General features: G+C 47.2%; 1 protein-coding gene across 1 annotated transcript in view; it reads right to left on the reverse strand.

Moving 5' to 3' along the window:
* The window catches only part of MAP1LC3A (microtubule associated protein 1 light chain 3 alpha), a 33,844-nt gene extending 15,724 nt beyond the window's left edge, over positions 1 to 18,120 (reverse strand). The window contains exons 1-2 of the mRNA XM_077832333.1: positions 17,879 to 18,120; positions 2,380 to 2,435 (exon numbers count right to left, since the gene is read on the reverse strand). Of these exons, the coding sequence (XP_077688459.1) occupies positions 2,380 to 2,435; positions 17,879 to 17,918 (96 nt within the window). The 5' untranslated portion in view covers positions 17,919 to 18,120. The remainder of the gene's footprint in view (positions 1 to 2,379; positions 2,436 to 17,878) is intronic.
* Between the last annotated feature and the right edge of the window lie 5,246 nt (positions 18,121 to 23,366).

Below are 23,366 nucleotides of genomic sequence, written 5' to 3' on the forward strand. Positions count from 1 at the left end.
CATTCTACTTTTTCTTTTTTTTTTGGCACTGTTCTGTAATGTAATTTAAATGAAAATCCAGGATTATAACCGGAATGCAGGGTATTAGTTACCAAATGTTTGTAACTAAACTTCCATATGTTTAGGAAATGCTGAACAGTTATTGTGACTTTTTTCTGTATTGTAGTTTAAATAACTTACCAAAACAATTAAAACTGGTGTGATTATATTGCACTATTTTGACGAATAAAATTTGCAGTTTTTAATTTTTTGGTGCAGAATCGTCCCAGGAGTATAACCACAAATCAAACACGCTCCATCATCTCCTTCAGGTGCTGTTAAAAAGCAAAAGGAAATACCAAGGCGACTTCACCAGAGAGATCTCAGACTGGGAATTAGAGAAGGATAGCAACTATCAGATAGTGAAAATCACATCATCTTAACTACTCCAGCAAGAGGGATGTCGTTCAAAGCAGTCACGGGAAGAGGTAGGAAAATTTCCCAGGGTAGTGGATTTGATCCTCCTTGCTCATCTCAAATGCTTTTCTGGGGAAGCAGACCATTCAGTAAATAGTGCTCTCCACTTGTGACAAGGGTCTTAGCCAGATCTTGGACTGAATGTGGATGGGGGGGACCATAGCACCCTGCCTGTTCACTCACTATGCCAAGGTTTCTTCTACAAGGGCTAAACACAACACACAGTAACCTACAAGCACTTCATTAGATAGGGTAAATCGGAACCATCTGCATGATGTGTTACCTACCTTTAGTTTTGGTTAGACCTTCAGGAGCAACGCTAATACAAACCTAACTCTCCTCTTCATAGAGGATCATATTGTTAATTCTTTCCATTAGCAAAAAGTTTTGCTGAGGCAAACGTACTTCGATTTCCTGCCGTGTCAAGTAACTCCTGTCCACTTGAAACTGAGACCCTCATTTCAGCTGAAGATTTCAGTTGATAGTGTAATACAAATTACAATAACATGGCTCCCAAAGCACTCTAACTGTAGAGATGGATTTTTTCACTCAGGGCAAGAGCACAAGATTGGCAATTAAGGTTTCCCAGACTCTATTCCTGGCTCTGCCACTTTGTGGCATTGGGCAAGTCACATAACCTCCCTATACATCAGTCTCACTACACTTAAAACGGATAGTTAGCTATTTGCAGGATGGACAAATTAGCATTTGTGAAGTGCTTTGACTTGGAGATCCTTGAGCGTAAGGTGCTATGCCTATGAGCTAAGTACCATCCCTGTATTAATAATGGGGTGAAATTGCCCATGGCAGGAGGCATGGGACACACAGAACAAGAAGCAGTTCCTGCCTTAAAAGAGCTTACCATGCAAGTAGACAAGACAGACAATGTGTGGGAGGAGGGAAGCAGTAGTATCCCCAACCGAGACAGCGATTCAGTGACTTTGCCTAAGGTCACATAAAGAGTCTGAGCTGGGAACTGAACCCAGATGAGATGGAACCACAAGTCTGAGGCCGTCCAAAGACAGATGCCAACCAGACAAGAAGCAGACCCTATACTTTCATGTGGCATGTGCCCCAGCATCACGCATGCCAATTCAAGCCAGTCCTGGGCCTGTTTTAGTGGAGTTTGAAAAGCAAGCAGCTCCTGAGCAGAGACTATTCCTCCCCACTGAGGGGCTAGAACAAGTTCAGACAGGCCAGAGAGAAAAGGAAGTGAGGGAGTGAGAGTGCACATGAATCCTTCAATTGCTGACAATATCCTAAGAAACGTGCGGGAAGCCAGGACATAATCTAACAGGGACAAGTCTAGACAGTCAAAAAGCAACGGAGGCTCTTGAACACCTTCTGGTGTGTCAATAGCAAGGCTTTTGGCCAGCACTTCGCTTCGATGCCATTCAATCCTGGGTGTCATCTGTATGTTCTATTAGGCCATGTTATGTCCAATTATGCAATTGATGGGGGGCAGAGGATGCAAAGAATTATCCAGACAAAACTCTTTTAAATAGAAGATACCCTCCCCCTGTCCTCAGTTGATCAGGCTGAAAGGAGGGGCCAAATTACCCAGGACAGGTTAAAGGGTCAGTTACTGCAATAATCAAGCAGGGCATTTTAAAGTCTTGTTCTCAGATAGTTTGTAGATCAGATCCCTTAGTAAGGCTGGTGCAGGAAGCAGAAACAGTAATGGCCATTGGTTTGTTCTGTTCACAATGAGGTTCTCTAGCACTGAGCAGCTCATGTACACAAAAAAGACCAGAGAAAAGTCATTTAAACAGTTTAGCGTTGGCTTTGGGGGCCAAATCATTATAACCTTAGCTACTGGCTGCAAGGGCTGTGCCCTACCCAGCACTGTCTAAGAGACAGCTCTGCTCAGATACCCAGTCAAAATAATTGAACAAGAAACACAAGAGGAGGTCTGGCACTTACCGGGATTTTGCTTGGATGTTGCTCTCGGATCTGCTGCACCTCTTTCGAACGATCCGCTGGGAAGGAAAGAGAACAAAGCTTTGAGAAGGGAGTTTGAAACAGCAGATGGGTGTTTCAGACCAAAACAAAACAATATCCATAAGAGCTGAACTCGAAAGAGAGGGACGTGTTGCAGACAGAAGCAGAAATGGAAGCAATATTTATTAATACTGGGATCAAACAAGCGGAACCATAAGACAGGCAGACAGACAAGCTCCAAATGTACAGAAGACCACTTAGCACTTCCACAGCCCTTCGTAGCTCCAAAACTTTCTACAATACTGAACACCTCTGAGAGATGGGGACGCATTATCCCATTGCATAAAATGGGGAGAGACAGCTAGGTGAAGTGATTTAAAATATTCCACAGGGCACCTGGATTTTCAGGAGCAGGAATATAAAGTCAGTCTCCTAAATCCAGACCTAGCAACCACTCTGATTTCCAAGAGTGCTGAGAACCCAACACCGAGTCCTTTTCCGAGTCAGGCAACAGCCCAAACTTCTGGGTCCCAATTTATGAAGGTTTCAACCCTCAACTTCCTGGCTCCCAGGCCCACATTCCATCTACACACCCATGTTGCTTCCCCAAATGAAGAACTGGCCTCAACTTTGATACCCGCTAGCAGGGTTTTAGATGCCACAGCCTACTTACAGCCCAATCTGGCATCCTAAATGATGCTTCTTGGCAAGAACCACTTGGCTCACCATCACCAATTTACAGCTACGAGCACCTTCTGTTGGCCATGAGAGAATTCACTCCCAATCTTACCACTGAAGCAGGACAAAACAGAGAGAGAAAGAGGTGAAGGAGAGGAAATTTTTGCACAAACATCTTCTCCATTTCAGTTCTGTGCTCTTCAAAATCTGATTTCCCACAAGGCGTGGCTCTTATTCCAGTGAAAGCAACATGCAAAAATTCAGATTTTCCATATTTGAGAATTTCAGAGCCGCCTTTGGCTCAGGACGTTCCCCATTCCTTCAGTACCTTTAGAAACAATGGGACTACCAAAATGGATGCCCCAGACATAGCCACTAAACACATTGCTGGGCAATGCGGGGAGCGATCAATGGAGAACACAGACTCTCGATCAGTTTAGAAAACAGAGTGACCACCTGCTCCATTCTTAGGAAAGGCTAAACAGCCCATCCTATACCAATCAGCAGGTATGCACAAGATAAAGCAGTTATGTTTCTAATGTTTGTTTTATGTTTTTCATCTTTTGGAGCTTTTATTAATGCTTCTGAGAGCCATCTATGGGGCCAAATAAAACAGGGTGGTATTCCAGTTCCTGGATGGTGAAAATATCACAAGACAACCAGATCTCATGATATTTCACCCCAAAAGTGCCTCCCCTTGGGGAAAATAGCCCTTTTATATCCATAAAAACCAAATGTTAATACCAAGATATTTGGGTTTATTCACGTTTATCCAAACACTAAGACACAACCCTAGCAACACACCCATTCCATAGACCCTAGAGCAGTGTTTCTCAAATGCGGCCACCAGGGGCTTTTCTTGCAGCCACAGCCGCCTGAGCTGGGGTGGGGGGGGCGGTGTTGGCAAAGCCGCAGCTCCTCCCCTGGGGCTGCCTTCAGGGGTTGGTCCCTGCTCCCTTCCAAAGCCACAAACACACACAAAGGAGCAGGAAGCCAGTGAGAGTTCCCCACCTTCCCAGGGGTGGCGTGGCTCAGGCTTCTGCCCTGGGGTGGTGGGCAGCAGACTCTAGCCATGTGGCAGAGGGCTCTGTCCCCCAGCCGCAGGGTTTTGGGAGCCATCACCTTGACCCCTGCTGCCTCCTCCAGACCCCCATTGCCCCTGGTCCCCCCTCCCTCCCTCTCATCCAGGGCTTAATTTGTCCCCCAGCATGCCAGGGCCGAGTAAACCTGCTGTGAAAAGTGATACTAAACAAGTAGCAAACTTACTAACTAGCAATCTAAAAAAAAAAAAATCAAAACATGCAAGCACTGTATTTTTGTTTCTATTCTGGTTAGGTCCAGTAAAGAATAGAGAAACTGTACATTATTTTTATTATTGAGTCTGCAAAAAAACCTACCTAAATAAATTTAAATGATATGGACAGGTATATATATGTGCATATTTGTTTGTTTTTCCTGAAGTATTTTAGGAAAAATTCTCAGAGCAGCCACCAGCAAGAGTTGTTGGCCGCACTCTAAGTCAACATACAGGATCAAGTCCGAAGTGTATTTGTGCCACAGCCGCCACTATTTCAATGTGAGATTCAGATAATTACATACAACCCCAGGCAGCTGCATATGCCGATTTAGCAAGACTTAAGTCCCCCTTTGAAATCAGTTGCTAAGAGATCATCAGAGAGTCAGAAGGAGAAACATTCTGTTACGGCAGATTCTGAACACCGGCATTTTATTATTCCTTAGGACTAGCAATGTAAATAATTTCATTATGGTGTCAGACTAGTGCACATAGGTGCTCCCACCGCCAAGTCCATCAGAAACTTCAGCACATACACCATGTCTTCTGAGCACTTCAGACCCCCTCTTTATTGGCTGGAGACAATAAAGTCTCTTTCAACTCAATCCTGAAGCAATGCTAATTGGCAGAGAACCCTATCCCTAGAAGCAGGCAGGCGTTATGGCTGCCCTTTCTACCTGGCAGCGGGGAAGGGGGGCAGTGCCCTTCCTTTGCCAAGATGTGTCTCAGCTGCTGCTCTTATCAGGTAGCAACAGCATGCCACAGTGGTGCTCTCTCTGCATGTGGCCCAGAGAGAAGGATAGCCTAGTGGTTAGGGTGCTAACCTGGGCCATCGGAGACCCAAGTTCAATTCTCCACTCCGCAACAGACTGTGCATGGCACCTTGGCCAAGGCACTGGGTCTTTCTTTGCCTTAGTATCCTATCTGCAGAATTGGAACAACAGCTCTGCCCTCCCTCCCAGGGGTATTGTGAGGATAAGAACATCGAAGACCATGAGAAGCTCAGCTACTGTGGTGATGGGGACCATGTAAGTACCTACATTACAGAGCTGGCTAAGAGGCTGCAGCCTTTCCTCTCCAATCCAGATCTGTCACAGCCCTGTCTTTGTCACTCTATAATACACTATACCAAGGGCTACCCAGCAGGCACCACACAGAGGCTTCAGCTAGCACTGGGAGCTGCTGCCCATTCCAACTAAGCAAGCAGACTTCTGCGTTGCGCTCATGCTGGGCTTTTCTGGATGTCCCTTCACCTTGGGGTGAAATTCCAAGGGCTGGTGGTCAGAGTCTGCAAGGTCTAGCTGCAGATTAGTTAAGAAGTCACCTCTATCTTTATGTCCCATCACGTCTTGACTGCTGTCAGTTCCTGGGACCGATCGATTCAGGGTTTGTGCAGTGCAGCACCCTTTCTTCTGAAAATTCACTCGGCTTCAGGGCACAGTATAAAACACGTCTGTTTAACAGGCGTTTGGATGAGTTTTCACATGGCAGAGTGGAAAGATCTGCATGCTAAGGACAGCAGCTACCGGGCAAAAGCAGCAAGTGCCATCAGACCTCTGTAGACAGGTGGCAGTGTTTGTTAATTGCAGTTAATTAATGCAAGGATCCCAGACAATTTATCCTTGACCTACATGTCACAAAACCAGAAACCTTTATCAGTTCTGCAGCTACACACACTTCCCGAGGCCTGCTCACTGAAGGGGCATGTCAGCAGCTCAGGAATGCTCCTGGGACCAACAAGAGGAGCACCAAACTCAGATGTCACTGAGACTCCTGAGTGAAACATTAAGATCCTGAGCACACAGGCTGAGTGAAAGCAGCCTGTTTCCTTGCTCACACATACATTAATAATTAGGAGATTAGACCTTCGGATAGCTCTCATGGTGTAAGAGTTCAACATGGCAACAAGAAGAACACATAAGCTTCTGATTGGTTCTGCCAGGTGAGACTTTATTGCTAAACCCCTTTGGAAGCCAGGAATATTCTTGTAACATTACATAAACAAGGAAAACGGCTTATTTCTCTTCCAACTGCCACTTCAGCTACTAGGGCGTTTACAGCCACTACAGCAGCATTTACAGAGTGCACAAAATGAAGTAATTCAGAGAACAAGCAAGGGGACAATGACAACTTAGGGCAGGGCTGGAATGCAGGGGTAGTACAAAAGTGTTAGTTTTCAAGGAATGATTGTATTTCAATGAAAAAAGTGCAGGTTGCTCCCTCTGCAGAGAATCCCAAAGCAGCTGCGTTGTGCTAACGGAAGGGAAGGGGAGACTGATTCTAAAACAAATGTTTAAAGTGACCTGTACTTCCATTGTCTAAACTGACTGAGGTATAAAATAAAAAAGTAAACACTCCATCCAGAAATAGGGAGCATCAAATCTGGTTGTTTAATTTCTTTCCATTTTAATTTGCTGACGGCTGTCAGAAACACTGGGAAGAGGTCAGATATTTTTAAGCTGTGAGTATTTTAAAGCTATTGCTACAATGGGATGCACAGACTGTCTCTGTCACCCGCAATCAATGCAAAAGCACTTAGAGAGTGGGTGTCATGTTACTGGTCAAATCAGCTCCTGGAGTCAAGCGAACTGAGATTCTCATGCAATTTCATTTTTACACATACGTAACTTTCTAGCCCTCAAGGCTGTGGAGAAAAGCCTGAGGAAAAAAAGATGACTTGTGTGCGCCCCAAGAGCTCAAAAACCAGAATGTAAATAAAGAACCCCCAATTTATTATTTTCTTAGAGCAGGGGTCAGCAACCTTTCACAAGTGGTGTGCCGAGTCTTCATTTATTCACTCTAATTTAAGGTTTCGCATGCCAGTAATACATTTCAATGTTTTTAGAAGGTCTCTTTCTATAAGACTTTAATATATAACTAAACTATTGTTGTATGTAAAGTAAATAAGGTTTTTTAAAATGTTTAAAAAGCTTCATTTAAAACTCAATTAAAATGCAGAGCCCCTGGACTGGTGGCCAGGACCCGGGCAGCGTGAGTGCCACTGAAAATCACCTCACGTGCTGCCTTTGGCACGTGTGCCATAGGTTGCCTACCCCTGTCTTACAGTCTCATGGACTTTAAGCCAATCTTGTTATTTTGGGGGCCAGACATGATTTTTGAATGTTTAGAATTGGCAAACCTACGTTGGTGGCTTTGCTCATAAATAATGAGCCAGTTCACAAATAAGTCGTGCAACCCAAACTCATGTCACTGTAACCATTGTACCACACCATTCCATCACGTATTCTCCCTAACATTATATAGAGAATACACACAGGCACTATACATGTATGTGTTTTTACACCAACACAATTCACATAGTTGCTGTACACACTACTGTATGCGTGTCGCAGAACCCCTATAACTAATTTATAGCCACATAAATATTGTATGTTCCAGTAGGCATTTTAAAATATGAACCGAGACAGTACATTCTGAAAAGCACTTCTGGATCCATTTAAATGTGAGGAATTACAGAAACATCAGTCATTATTCATATACCTCTGAAAAGGATTCTTAATCTATCCCTCGGGGGTTCTGCACCAAGTTGTGGTTAAGTGACATCTGCTCAATGTAGTTGAAGCTTTACTGCTCCATTTCTCTCACACGACCATATAAAAGCTTAACCTACATAAGTTACTGGAGAGCAGAGGAAAACGCTCACCTGCCTCTTTGCAGAAGGCAATTTACAAAATGCTGCCACATGAGTCAGGCAGCCTGAAATCAGGAGGGATGAATGAAGGGAAGCAGATACAGACTGGAACTGAATCCACCATCGTCTTGTAGCTATTACCTTTCTCAGTGGAAAGTGATTAGACTGCAAGTAGAAGGGAGAGGAAAGAGTAAAAGAGCAGAAGACAACAGGAGGGCATGTGGTTGTAGTGGGAGCATCACGAGTCCTGATTCTCAGCAATGAAATAAATCAGGGGTCTCAAACATGCGGCCCAAAGGGTTCTTTCGTGCGGCCCGCCAAGCTCCCTCTGCTCCCCACCCCTCCCAGTGCTCCTCTGCCTACCTCCAGGCCAGGGGTGGGCAAACTACAGCCCACGGGCCGAGTCCAGCCATGGGATCACCCCCGTGTGGAATCATGTCCCTGCAACCGGGGGTGGGGGTGGGGGGGGGTGTGCAGAGGACTCCATGCATTGCTCTTGCTTCAGGCACCGCCAACTGCAGCTCCCATTGGCCAGGAACGGTTAACCTTGGCCAATGGGAGCTTCGGGGGAGGTACCTGGAAGTGAGAGCAACATGGAGCCCTCTGTCCCCTCCCCCTGGGATCTGGTTCCAGCTGCTTCCTGGAGCGGAGCACGGCCAGAGCAGGCAGGGAGTCTGCCCTGGCCTCGGTGCATACCGCTGCCACCCTGGAGCCACTCTAGGTAAGTGGAGCTGGCAGCATCTAGGCTCATGCTAGGAAAAGGATGGGTGTGTGGTGCTCAGATACGTTAAAAAACCACTAGATTCTCAACCAGAAATGATTTTTCCTAATATATATGTTCATTCCTCTCACCAAATCCCCACATGCCTCAGCACAAGAGACAGCATGGAACTAATCTGCGTGGCAAACACAGACTTTTCCCATGAAAAGTGGGGAGCAAAGAAAGTTTAAGACATGGATGGGCTGTGGAACAAGACGACAAACGTGTGGAAAACCAAAGTTGGAACGCACTATCTCCAGCCCATCTTGCTAAGCAGGGATGGCAAGAGCTAATGGTCTCTGCAGTGTTTGAACTGGGTTTGGATAATTTACAAAAGTGCTCTGGATACAGATTAGCTGGGCTTTAACTCAGTCAATATCATTGTTCCTATTTCAAAGACAGGGGAAGAGCAAGTTCCCTCCCTGAAAAACAGACAAAAGGTTGTCATCTGCAAGTGCCTCTCTGTAGCTTTTGCTGGACTGCTCCTCTGTCTCTTTATTTTCAAGATATTTATAAACTTAAAGGTTACTTCTTCAAAGCAGAAAACCACTTCCAAACAGACAGCTTTAAAACTTACCAATATCAAGAGCAAAACAAACAGTAGCACAGAGGCCCAGTGCCCAGGACAGCTTCTAACCCAATAGACAAAGAAACTGTTTCATTTCTAGGGCAATATTTTAAGCACAGACCAGCTCAAATCCATATGTGCAAAAACTCACATTTAGTAATTACTAGAGAGGATCTGAACTATTTGCTTTGCACACAAACATGCCAGACTGCATGCACACATTTTCAGGGCCTATTCTGGGTAAACCTACTGAAAAATCCAGCCTTTAAAGTCTCAAGTTTACTCTTCTTTTTTGCCTTTGCCAACATATCTCCAAGCCATCTAACTGAGCACAAAAGGCATCAAATAATTTCTGCACAACTGATGATCATCAGTACCCTTATACAGCACCATTCATCCACGGACCATGCTTTTCAGAGGTGGACATGTGTCTCCAAGATGGAGAAACAGACAGGAAGTGATGCCACTTCCCCTATGGCACACAAAGCCAGTAGCAGAGGCAGGAACAGCTCCCAAGTCTCCTGCCTCCTAGCCTGAAGCCCCATTCATTGGATCACCCTTTTCCTGTTGCTGAGTCACTGGAGCAATAGATCTGTCTGACCACAACATACGCCTCCAAAGAACAAATGACAGACATTCAAGCCTTATTTTTCCTTGCAGTCAAGTTTGTAGTTTGTGTCCTGTGCTCTTGTTATCAGACAGACTTCTGGAACATGGATATTGATTTAACTGGAATGAGAGAGATGTGTTTAGTTTTTCTTGTACTCAGTATTTTGTTAGCATCATTAATCATCAACCTTGCATCATACAACATAAAACTGTGGTGGAGATAACCTCTATCGTCATTGCTATTAACAGATCTATATAAACAAGCGTGGCTTTAAAATTCTGCACTCAACTAAAGTCCTGCCTAAACTGAAAATAACAGTGAGCCTTGCTCCAACTAATCAAGCTATTTCTCTATAGCAGAGTTTTCAGTGTGTGTGCATGTGCAACATATAAAGCAAGGGAAAGCTAATTCAAAGACAGGGAGCTACATTTAGTTCTCACCATTCCTCCCAGCCACCTCCTTCAACCTCACCATGGGAAAACCTGTCCCAGTTAGCAGGATCCTTACCACTCCACACAGGGCAGAATTTGACCCTACATGTTTTCTGTATCAACAACTACCTTTTCACCAAACAAAAATAAAAGAAGGGTTTGGATTCCCAGTGCTAAAGGCTGATGATCAGCCAGAGAAATGGATCTGGGATGGGAACATGTGACCCACAGCCTGGAATATGGCTAAGGTAGTCTGATGTGATTTGCTGATGTGGCTATCACCTTGCTCTGGTTGCCCCCTGCAGGATGTGGGTGAGGTAATATCTTTTATTAGACCAACAGATCGTTGCAATAATGGATGTGATGTAATAAACCATAAATCCATTTCAACAATCTGTCATCCAAACACCCCCTTTTTGTCCTATGACTAGGGGCCTACCAAATTCACAGTCCTTTTTGGTCAATTTCACGGTCATAGGTATTTAAATCTGAAATTTCAGTGTTGTAATTGTAGGGGTCCTGACCCAAAAAAGAGGTGTGGGGGGGACAGGGGGGGCGTTGCAAGGTTGTTGTAGGAGAGTTTTGTGGTACTGCTACCCTTACTTCTGGGCTGCTGCTGGCGGCGGCGCTGCCTTCAGAGCTGGGCAACTGGAGAGCAGCGACTGCTGGCCAGGAGCCCAGCTCTGAAGGCAGAGCTTCCACCACCAGCAGCGCAGAAGTATGGATGGCATGGTATGGTATTGCCACCTTTACTTCTGTGCTGCTGCCTGCAGAGCTGGGCCCAGTCAGCAGCCGACACTCTCCAGCTACCCAGCTCTGAAGGTAACAGTGCGGCAGTAAGGATGGCATCATATGGCAATGCCACCCTTACTTCTGCTCTGCTGCTGGCAGGGCGCTGCCTTCAGAGCTGGGCACCCAGCCAACAGCTGCCACTCTCCAGTTGCCCAGGACTGAAGGTAGCACAGAAGTAAGGGTTGCAATACCACAACCCCCCTAAAATAAATTTGCGACCCCCCCCTTGCAACTCCCCTTTGGGTCAGGACCCCCAATTTGACAAACCCTGGTCTCCCCCATGAAATTTGTACAGTATAGGGTAAAAACACACAGAAGAGTAGATTTTACGGGGGTGGGAGGGAGAGGGATCATATTTCACTATCTGTGATGCGTTTTTTGTGTCCGTGAATTTGATAGGGCCCTAGGCAGAGACGTTAACGAGCCACTCTACCTTGAATGGTCCCTTACAATATGTGCTAACTACTTGTGATAAACAATCTGTCCCACCTTGCATTTTGCGGTGATACTGGAAGTACCTTTTCCAGACCTGAAGAAGAGCTCTGTGCGGCTGGAATGCTTGAAAGTTGGTCCAATAAAAGATCTATTACTTCACCCACCTTGTCGCTAATATCCTGGGACCAACACGGCTACAACTACGCTACATACATAAGAGAACCACACAACTAATAAAAGTAACCAAAGTTTGGGCCAAACTACTACACTGAATTTGGCGGACTAGTTTCAGGTCCTTCTTCCAAGTGTCCACCTCACCTACGTATGGCACCAGGGCCACCTCTAGGTTTTTTGCCACCCCAAGCAAAAAATTTGCCGCTCCAAGAGCACAACTGCCCAAGCAAAAAAAAAAAAGGATGGCCAGAACGCCGCCCCTGGAATCGTGCCACCCCAAGCACATGCTTGCTTTGCTAGTGCCTAGAGCTGGTCCTGTAGGGCACCTACATTGGCTGCTTCAGCAGATGTACCAAGGAGTCAATGGGCTAAGGAGATTAATGACAAAAGTATTCGAAGGATAGTCCCTCCAGACCAGGATTGAGGTTGCCCTGCCAGTGGGAGTGGGAGAAGCTTGCACAGCTGCTGTACCTTGGCTTGCAGGCCTTCAGACGCCAATACCTTTCACCAGCAAAGCAAACAATTCTCAGGGCCTGGCTCTGCAAGTCCTGTACCTGCAGACACCCTGCTGGAGTCTGTGAAAGGGCATGCAGGACCAGGCCTGCATACAGGGACAAGTTCAACACTTTTGTAAGTGGGAGCCATTCTGTTCAAGACACAGCCATCCAAAGGGAAACTGATGAACTAAATAAGAAAAAGTGATGTTTTCAAGCTTCCAGGAGGAAGGCAGGAATAGCAGGGAGGCAGAATGGCAGAAAGAAAAGAAAATACTAAATTTATTTTATTAAAATAGCTGAGTGTATATCTTAAAGAATTTGCTAGCTGGAAAGAAAAGTAAGTCTAAAGGAAAGACCTGATCTACCATGAACTGCCACTCCTACTATGACTAGAACGGTGTTAACCAGCCACTTCACTTTTTACGTTTTAACTACTTACGCTAAACAATCTGTTCTACCTTATATTTAGCTGTGACACTCTGAGTACATTTTCCAGACCTGAAGAAGAGTTCTGTGTAAACTTGAAAGCTTGTCTCTCTCACCAAGAGAAGTTAGTCCATTACCTCTGTCATGCAGTCAGATATGTGACTCAGAACTGAGATGCCAGACTCAGGTCAGGCTGGCAGAAAACGGCAGACAGCCACACTGGTGGTATATTCGATAATTAGATTTTATCAAACCAGTAAAAAGTATGCACTCCTGGATTACTACATTAGCCTTACCACAGAGGGTCCTCTTTGGCGTTCCAGCACATCTTGCCATTCAGACAAACTGGACTTCTTTATAAAAGGTTACTAAAACTAAAAATCACCTCACCTCAGGTTCTTCCAACCCCAAAGGTTCAGTCACTCACCCCAGATCAACAGATGCTCCAGATCACACACACCAAAGACAATGCTGACAGCCAATTTCTCTAGTAAACTAAACTAAAGATTTATTAGCTAAGAAAAATATGAGAAGGTAAAGTATATAACAGGTGAGTCAGCCTTTGTAAGTCCAGTTGATAGCAGAGATGTAACGTCTGTTAGTTTCCAAAAGTCTCTCAGGGTTACCCCAAAATGGCTTTGGGGACCTCTGTCCAGTCACTCAAGATTCCCCATCATAATCCATCAGTCCAGAAATGCAGAATCACTCCCAGGGTTATAGTTGAAAACAGTCTGGCAAGCTGTTAGGAACAAGAGGAAATTTGTGGAAAAATTAAACCTTAATCTTAAGAACACTAAAAAGGGGGGAAATAAATTATAGGAAAAGCGGTATATGACCCAAGGGGCGGTGGAATACTCCACAAGATCGCATCCAGGAATCATACAACCAATGTCAACAAGCAAGGGCGATATGTCACAAAAAGCAAATCACATGCAAAGCACTAGATTAGAAGGACAGTGTGTGTGTGTTTAGTAATCAGTTATTTTCATAACTTTGCTCCTCACTTTTTGAGACTGGTAGACTTCTGTAACTTTGAGTCTTCTGAAGAGAGACATGCTGGGAACATAGCTTGGGTGGAGATGTTTTCCATAGCATCCTCCCCCCCCACACTGTAAACAATCGCTTCCTGCTCCAGTTGTGCAAGGATTCCAAGAAGAAAACATGCTGTATTTACTTTCTCCAACAGACACTTCCAGCCCTGAACCAATGCAGATGCATGGGCCACCCGATCCTCCTCTCCCAAAGTGCTCAGCCAGCCAGTCAGCTGAGGGAGCAAAAGGGCAAATGGAAAGTACACAGAAACAAGCAGCACTTGCAGCTGCCTGATCCAACCTCCCTACCCCACCCCTACCCGGCTATTTTAATCCTGTTTTCTTTCAAACACAAGGAGCCTTTTTGGGGGGGCCTTCATTAAGGCTGAGCAAACTATAGTTAGCAGGTCTGTCCATGGTTTCTGAAGCATAAGCAGCTGCCCCCAACACATTACAAGCAGGCATTTGCTAAAGGAATCAACATGTTTTTCTGAAGGACTTTATCAGCTTTTGATATGCAATTAAAGAAAGAGTATAAAATACAGCAACAGCCCAACCAAGCACATATCATGTATGCTATTCTTGTTTGTTTAGAGTCACCTTTGATTAGCTGCATTATACAAAGAGCAGGCATGTGTCCAAGAACATAAGGTTTTGTGATAACAAGCTATTTTTAAAAAATTATAGTTCCCAAGAGTCTGGTGATTTGAGAGTCAGATCAGCATTTTGACTGGGGGCGGGGGGGAGTTTATTGTGTAAACTATGAGGTGGGGCTGTCTCCTCATGCATGTTTCTGCAGTGCCTAGCACAAGACTCCTGACGGAGGCCTCTATTATCATAATAAAAATATAAAAACAAACAGTCGATATTGCACGCCGGCATGGAAAACTTCCGTGAACCTACAGCATGACAAATTACTGCCTATGGAAAAAGGCTGAAGAAAAAGACGTTTCAGACAGTTTCAACAGCTTCCACTGATACCCATAAATAACATTCTGGTCAAACACTACACGTTTATAGCAGTTTTACTGTTCTCTTGCTTTCTGCCTTCCTTCAGTCTGCCTATCGCTTTATTTTAATTTTCTTATTATTATTAAATATCTGCATCATCACAGCGCCTTCTGTGCATTGTTACAAAAAACAGCTGTATGGTTTGAGCAATATACATTCTGAACTTCAAAAATATTTTCAGGAAGAACAGTACCAACAGGATCTCTAAAAGTAAAGGGAAGGCTCTGTTCATCTCACTAGGGTTGAAAGGTTGGAAAAGGCACCCAGGTCATAAAGGCTAAGTGTATTGATGAAAAGTGATGGAAAAATTTCAAAAAACCTTATAAAGAGGAGTAAGCAGCATTAGTCCTATTTTGCCAACTGGGAAACTGAGGCACTGAAGAAAAAGTCATGCAGCAAGTTGGTGGTACAGCTGAATACAGAATGCAAGTCTCAGGTCCCAATCCGATGCCTTATCCACTAGAACACACTTCAAGACAGGACTCTTTTGCTCATGGTAAACCACGCCCAAGCCCCCGATTTGGGACTTGCATGGTAAAGTTTTTCAAAAGGACAAAGAGCTAAGTTCAAATAAAATATATACGTAGATATTGCATAAAGAGAGAACCACCTTTACCCTTTTGGAACAGATATTTAAAAATAGTGGCACACATTTAAAACATGTATACAAGAATGTGGGTGTGATTAATTTGCACATGCAATTACCCCTACCATATTCACACATAAGGTAGGTGCGTGTGTGTAATTTCAAACACACAGTTGTCATCTGTTTTTGCAGATACCTGTTCTGCACACGTAACTGTCATAATTGTACAAAAATGCATTTCTGCACAACATTTTTGTAAGTCTGGTTCTCCAAGGCTTGTTTATATATTAGCGATGGGCCCCAAGCCAGAACAACTCCCATGAGCTAAGTAAGAGCTGGAGCTGAAAATTACAACTAAGGCCCATCTTAAAACTAAATTTTTCCAGGCCAGTGTGTTCTCAAGCCTCGTTCACTATGCCAGTTGGGGCCTGGTACATTCACCATGGCCTACATTTCATATACTCTCATTTGCATTTTAAAGTGCCCATCATCAAAATTCCTGGGTTCCATTTATCTGTCAGAATTGGGAAATACAAGGTCATAAATGGAGGTTTACGAAAACTCTACGTACAGCAATTATTAACTCTCTCCTCCCTGAAGCAGAACATTTAAGGTAAAAGAAAAATTACTGATCTGACATCAGCAATTCTTTATCCCCTAGCAGAGAGAACAGGATGAAATGTAAGCCCGCCTTAACAGTATTTTCCTCAAAAGAATGGAAATATAAGATCAGGACTATCACTTATTTCTAACAATACGACACTAAGTTACATGAAGTTAAATTTAACTCAAATGTAAAACCAAGCATGCCTTCCATTACTGTCAATATATTTACAGCATACTCATTTACATCACAGATTTGTTTCCTATACTTATTACATGGTGCACAAGGGAACATAAGAACGTATTACTGCTTCTCACGCATTTTGCCAACCACATCAGTGACACAACAGACCGCAAGGCAGCAATCCCCTTCTTTTTTGAATAGGACAGACTCCATGATTTGGAAATCTTGTTTTAGACCTTAACTGATTGCCTTCTGGGATTAGAAAGGAAGCTTTCGGAATACATCATAAATAGATGGGCTGGGGTCTTGACATCATCTTTGCTTAAGAAAACCTCTCTTTCTGAAAGGAGGTGGCAGAGAAAAAAAAACAACAAGTTACTGGATATGTAGCAATACTCGTGTGCTGTATTAAGGACGTAGGAACAGTATTATCCATCAAGAGCGACTGTTAAGAGAGATAACTGCTGCAGATTTGTGGGTATTTTTGTGAGCCTCTAAAAAGAGGCAACAACTGGAATAGCTACACAATACAATGGATTTAAAAAAAAACATTACTCACTACACTGCAAACAGATTTCTAAGTGCACATCAAGGAAAGCATAGAGTCTTTAAAAATGACAAACAGTAAAAGGAACCACGTTTGCTCCCCCTGATCCAACAGGAACAGGAAGATTATCACTGAAGGAAAAGCAAACCGCTTATAGCGTCATTACTACCTCCCCTGAAAAAATGTGCTGGAGACCACCCATTAAATATTGGCTCCTTCTAGGTTCCTTGCCTCATGAACTTGGCACTCGGAGCCGGCACTCCATGCCCCACCATTGCAGTGACTTGAGCAAATCAACATTTTTTTTGTTGTTGTTGCAGGGATTACATCACCACTAGGGCACGGCTGCAGCTGCTAATTACCTCTGGCTTCCTTCCTCCCTTCTCATCCCCTTCTCTGCACAACTGAACTTCAATTTGAAAACAAAACAAAGAGGCACACCACCTTGCTACAGCCACGCCGCAGCCAAGCTCCTAGCCCCCCCCAAGAGCTGAACCCCTGAACGCACAGCGCTCTTAAAGGATAAACAGACAATAAAACCTGTCTTAAGCCACCACTGCAGGAACCAGCCCAGAAAAAATTATAAATAAATGGCTGCTCATCGGAGGTGGCCTTCTAATAACAATAAAGGTGGAGAGGAGCTGCCTGGGATGCGGGGGAGAGAACAGGGTGGTCCCTTAGGACAGGTGACAGGCTGCCCATGGAGCACCGGCTCTGCACGGGTTTCGAAGTGGAAAACTCAGCGACACCAGGCCTGCACCGTAGAGGCAGATCAGCGCAGGGTCTCGCCCGCACCCCCGCGCACTGGCAGGGCACCCCAGGAGCTTGGCTGGCTGGCTCTCGGGCCCCTGCTCTGGGTCCCACGGATGGCCCCATGGCCGGGGGGGCGGATCTTGCCCCAGGCCAGACCAGCAGGGGCGGGGGGGGCGGCGCGGGGCACAGGTGCTGGGACTGGGGGGCTGAAGCGGTTTCCAGCCTATCCCGGGGATACAGTTTGGGTCAGTGGCTCTCAGCCCCTCCCACAAACTGTTCCAGCGCCCCTGGCGCGGGTCGCTCCCCGGGCGAGCGGCGGCTGAGCCCCCTCATCCACCCCCTGCTCCCACCGGCGGGCCGGGGCGCGGCGCGGGCAGCCGGGCGGGGCTCGGACCGAGGGGCCCCGGGGCTCGGTCCCCCCCCGCGGCCGCGCCCCCCGCCGCACTCACCGAAGCTCCGCCGCTGCTTGAAGGGCCGGTCCGACGGCATCGCGGCCGGCCGGGCTCCGCGCAGCGCTGCAGCGAGATCCGCTCGGGGCGGGAGCCCGACAGCCCCGGGCGCAGCGCGAGGGGCAGCGGGGCGCGCGGAGAAGGGGGGGGGAGGCTCCTGGTGCAGGTGCCCGGGCCGCCCGTTCAGCACCTCAGCCGCCGTCCGGCACCCGGGCTCCGGGAGCAACTGCCCGCCCCGAGCCCGCGGCGGTGACGTCACCGCCGGCCCTTAAAGGGGAGGCGCCAAGCGCGTTTGGCCGACACCCTTCGCCTGCAGTGACCCCGCCCCTCCTCATCCCCTACGCCCCCTCCTTGTCTCCGCCAGGCCCCTGCTCCCGCTCCCGCTGCAAGGCCACAGGCCCTCGACTCGCGCCTCCCTCCTGGCCCAGAGGCCCCTCGTCCTCTCCAGGGCCTCCCTCGACCTGGGCCACCGGCCACTATTCACTTCCCCTCGCCTCCTCCGCTGTAGCCCTGGCCCTTACTCCCCCCTCAAGGCTTCCCCCTGCTGGACCACAGGCTCTACTTCCCCCTCCATATCCCCCCCCCCCCCGGCTCTACTTTCCCCCCTCCATATCCCCCCCCCCCAGGCCTCTACATCCCCGTCACCCCCCCAGAACACAGGCTCTGCTTTCCCCCTTCCATGTCCCCCCCTCCATATCCCCCCCCCAGGCCTCTACATCCCCGTCACCCCCCCAGAACACAGGTTCTACTTCCCCCCTTCCATATTCCCCCTCCCCCTCACAGGCTCTACTTCCCCAGACCTCTACGTCCCCCTTCTATATCCCCCCCAAACACAGGTTCTACTTTCCCCTTCCATATCCCCCCTCCCCCCCACAGGCTCTACTTCCCCCCATCCAGACCTCCCCAGGCCTCTACATCCCCCCTCTAGCTCTACTTCCCCCTCTCCATACCTCCCCAGTCCTCTATGTCCCCCTTCTATATCCCCACCCAAACCACAGTCTCTACTTCCCCCCTCTATATCCCTCCCACCCAAGGCCTCTACTTCCCTCCTCCATGCCTCCCCAGGCCTCTACTTTCCCCCTCTATATTCCTCCCCCTCGAGGCTGAATCCCCACTCTGTCACTCCGAGTTCAGGAAGTAGTGACCCACAAGGATTTTAAAAATTAATACTTACCACTCCAGGCTTGTATTAAACTCCCAAGGTTACAGCTTCTTTCTGACCTTGGCGTGGTAAATGCTGCCACCACCCAAAGGCAAAAAAACCCCTTTGAACCCAGGAAAAAGCATTTGGGAATTCCTCCCTGTGGGGTACCCTCAAGCCCTTGCAACCGCCCTCTGGGGAAGAGCTGAGAAAGAAACAAAGGAAATTAGCTGTGGCTACCAGCTAATCAAACATATGCACAAACCTCTTAGGACACCAAAAATCCAATCCTGTTCTTAAAAAAAAAAGTAAATTTTTTTAAAAACAAAGAAAATACATCTGGAACTTAGGCTTTTCCTAGATTTTAAAAGAGCAATTCCAAAAAGCAAGCATCCAAAATAGCTTTCTTGGGTATCAGCTTAAAGGTTGCAAGCAAACAAAAGCATCTGGGGTTAGCACAGAGGAGATCCACAAGCCTTAAAAAAATACACAGAAATAAACCTGACTGCGTCTAGCTAAACATTCTGATCTACTTACACCTTTGGGTTGTTAAAAGTAGTTCTAGATATGATCTGATGATATTCATATCTGGTTCAAACTTTACACAGTATTCCTGCTGCCCCATCTCTTCAGCCAGGAGAGCAACAGACAAAAGGAAAGTTTTTTTCCCAGTTTTAAAAAGTTCTACCTTCCCTTTTCAGAGTGGTAGCCCAGTTAGTCTGTATCAGCAAAAAGAACAAGGAGTACTTGTGGCACCTTAGAGACAAACAAATTTATTTGGGCATAAGCTTTTGTGGGCTAAAACCCACTTCATCGGATGCATGCAGTGGAAAATACAGGAGGAAGATAGATAGATATAGATATATACACACACAAACAGAACATAAAACAAATGGGTGTTGCCATACTTGAGGAGCCATCCGGTAGGGTTGGGCTCTAATTGGGCGAGCATCACCTGTGTCAATGGAGTGGTATGCCTGTTCTGTCCATCCTGAGGTGGCTGGAAACATTGGTGCAAAGCTGGTGCACAGCTCCTGAATTTGCTGTCAGTGCTTACACCCAAGAGTCACGGAAAAGCTCACCTCTTCCAAGCCACCATTGCTTTTTCCCATCATAGTAGACCCCTTCAGGCCACTCAGCGTCGTCTCTCTCCTGGGCTGTAAACTGGAGAACTGTGATTTCTCAGGAATAAAAGGGCTTTAGAGCAGTGTTTCCCAAACTTGGGATGCCACTTGTTCAGGGAAAGCCCCTGGCGGGCCAGGCCGGTTTGTTTACCTGCTGCATCTGCAGGTTCGGCCGATCATGGCTCCCACTGGCCGCAGTTCGCCGCTGCAGGTCAATGGGGGCTGAGGGAAGTGGTGCGGGCTGATGGACGTACCAGCCGCCCCTTTTCACAGCCCCCATTGACCAGGAGCGGCCAGTGGGAGCCGCAATCGGCTGAACCTGCGGATGCGACAGGTAAACAAACCGGCCTGACCTGCCAGGGGCTTTCCTTGAACAAGTGGCGTCTCAAGTTTGGGAAACACTGCTTTAGAGAATTAACAGGGTATGCTTTTGATTTGAGAGTAGGGTCTGGGAACACTATGAGGTAATTAACAGCTCCCAGGAGCTCTTGGACCGTAAATGGCCCCTCCCACAATGCTTCCATCTTATTCGCCTGGAGTGCTTTCAGGACCATGACTTGGTCACCTACTCTGAAGGAATGCTCTCTAGCATGTTTATCATACTAGGCCTTTTGCTCTTGTTGAGCATCCTGTAGGTTTTCTCGAGCAAGGGCTAGAGAGTTTTTTGCAGGTTGGTTACAAAGTCCAAAATGTTAGTTCCTGGAGAAGATGTAACCCCCTCCCATTGCTGCTTCACCAACTGTAATGGCCCCTTAACTTCGTGGCCATAAATGAGTTCAAAGGGTGAAAATCCCAAACTGGGACGTGGTACAGCCCCATAGGCAAAGAGCAACTGCTGCAACACTAGGTCCCAATCACTGGAGTGCTCATTCACAAATTTGCATATCATGGCCCTCAAAGTCCCAATAAACTTTTCCACTAGACCATTTGTTTGATGGTGGTAAGGGGTGGCAATCAAATGGTTCACCCCATGAGCTTCCCAAAGACTTTTAATGGTCCCTGCCAGGCATTTAGTTCCCAAATCTGTAAGGATGTTGGAGGGCCAACCTACCCTGACAAAAATGATAGACTGGACATAGGTAGAAATGTCCTTGCCCATCCCCTCCCAGTGGAATGACTTCCCCAAACGGTCCTTCGTCCTGTTCACCCCAGCATGGCCACTAGGGCGATCGTGGGCTAAGCTCAAGAGCTTTTCCCTATACTTAGTTGGAACTACCAAGTGTCTCTGAGGATGCCAGTCCTCCTTGTGCCCACCAGAAAGAGTCTCCTTGTATAAGAGTCCTCCTTCTATAACAAAACTGGACCTGTTAGAAGACCTGAGAGGTGGTGGGTCCTTCTGTGCTGCCGTCCAAGCTCCCTTGAGTCTCTCATCCACTTCCTGCTCTGCCTGGAACTTCTCCCTCGATGCTGGGGACATTAGTTCCTCGCTGGATTGTGGACTTGGGCTTGGTCCCACTGGAAGTGATGCAGGTGATGGGGTTGTTTCTGTTGACTGTGAACCACTCTCTGCTGGTACACTAGGTGGTATTTCAGGCTCCAGCTAAGCCTTTTGCACCAGTCTAGCTGCTGCTGCAGGTGCAGGCTCTGTGGCGCCCTTTGGTGCTGGCTCCCTTGACTCTGGTGGAGTTGCAAGCATGGGCTCTGGTGCTGACTGCTCCACCAGTTCTGATCCTTGGGCTGGTTCTGGCTGGGTTCTAGGAACTGGATCTACAACTGCTGCCATAGACTCTGGTGTGGAGTCTCATTCCACCACCTCTGGCTGGGTTTCTGTAGGAGGCTCAGGAATGGAGTTCGGTGTGGAGGCCTGTTTAGCCTGGCTGCAGGTGACCAACCCCACCCTTTTTGTTAGCCTCACATGGTTGGCTAAGTCTTCTCCCAGCAGCATGGGAATGGGAATCGTTATAGACTGCAAAAGTCCATATCCCTGACCAGCCCCTGTACTGGACAGGCAACTTGGCTGTAGGCACATTAAAAGAGTTGGACTTAAAGGGTTGCACCATCACTTGGGCCTCTGGATCAATGAATTTGGGGTCCACCAGGGATTGGTGGATAGCTGACACCTGTGCCCAATGTCTCTCCAAGCAGTAATCTTCCTCCTACCGACATTCACAGTTTCCCTTCACTCTGGGGTATTTGCGAGACATCTGGGCCTGAAGGCTCTTGGTGGGACTCCGAGGCAATGAGCTGTAGTCAGCTAGCGCTCTTGGGGCAGTTGGCCTTCACATGCCCCAGCTCATTACATTTAAAGCATCGCCCAGCTGACTGTGGCGAGGTGGGTGGCTGGAGAGTGGGGAGGTGGGACGAGAGAGCATCTGGGGTCTCCATGGCTGTGTGGAAGCCTCCTCCTTGCGAAGTGGTGCTTTGGGATGACCCCAATGGTGGGGTGTTGTCTCAGGTTGCCCCTTCTGGTATCCACTCCAACTGCTACTAGCTTTCTTATTCTCTGCCACCTCCACCCATTTGGGTCCGATCTCCCCTGCCTCAATTACAGTTTTGGGCTTCCCATCTAGGATGTACCTTTCTATTTCCTCAGGGACACCCTCTGAGAACTGCTCCATTTGCATTAGCAGAGACAGATCTTCCCAAGATTTAACGCTTGCTCCTGATATCCAGGCATCCCAATTTTTACAATGTGGTCAGCGTGGCGGGAAAATGCCACGTCTGGTTTCCACCTTAGGGCTCCAAACCGCCGATGGGCATGCTCGGGCGATAGCCCCATTCTAATTCTGGCCTCTTGTTTAACAAGTTCGTACACGTTCATGTGTCCTGCTAAGGGGCCACTGAGTTGCGACCTCAGCTCCACCATATACTGGTCTATAAGGGTGTTGTACCCAAGGCAGGTCCTTTCTAAATTTTCTAAGAAGGCCTCTGTATCATGGCCTACCTTGGAATGGGGAGCGGTACCTGTTGAAGGACTGTTAGAGTTACCTAGTGGACCCAGCTTAGCCTTTTCCAGCTCTAAGCGCGTCATCTCTAACTCCACCTCCAAGCGCTTCGCCTGCATTTCCGCCTCCAAGCGTTTTGCCTCTCTCCTCTCCTCCGCTTCCAACTCCAAGCGCTTCGCCACTCTTTTGTCCTCCGCTTCCAAGCGCATCGTCTTCCGCAGTCAGAACTTGGTCTGGGTTAGGGGCATCCCTCCAGCTTGGCACCTGGATCTTGGTCGGGGGAGGGCTGACCCTTCCCTCATGGGAAGTTCCCGGTCCCCCATCCCCACCCTTCATTT

Source organism: Eretmochelys imbricata, chromosome 13 (genome assembly GCF_965152235.1).
Source record: "Eretmochelys imbricata isolate rEreImb1 chromosome 13, rEreImb1.hap1, whole genome shotgun sequence".
Lineage (NCBI taxonomy): Eukaryota > Metazoa > Chordata > Testudines > Cheloniidae > Eretmochelys > Eretmochelys imbricata.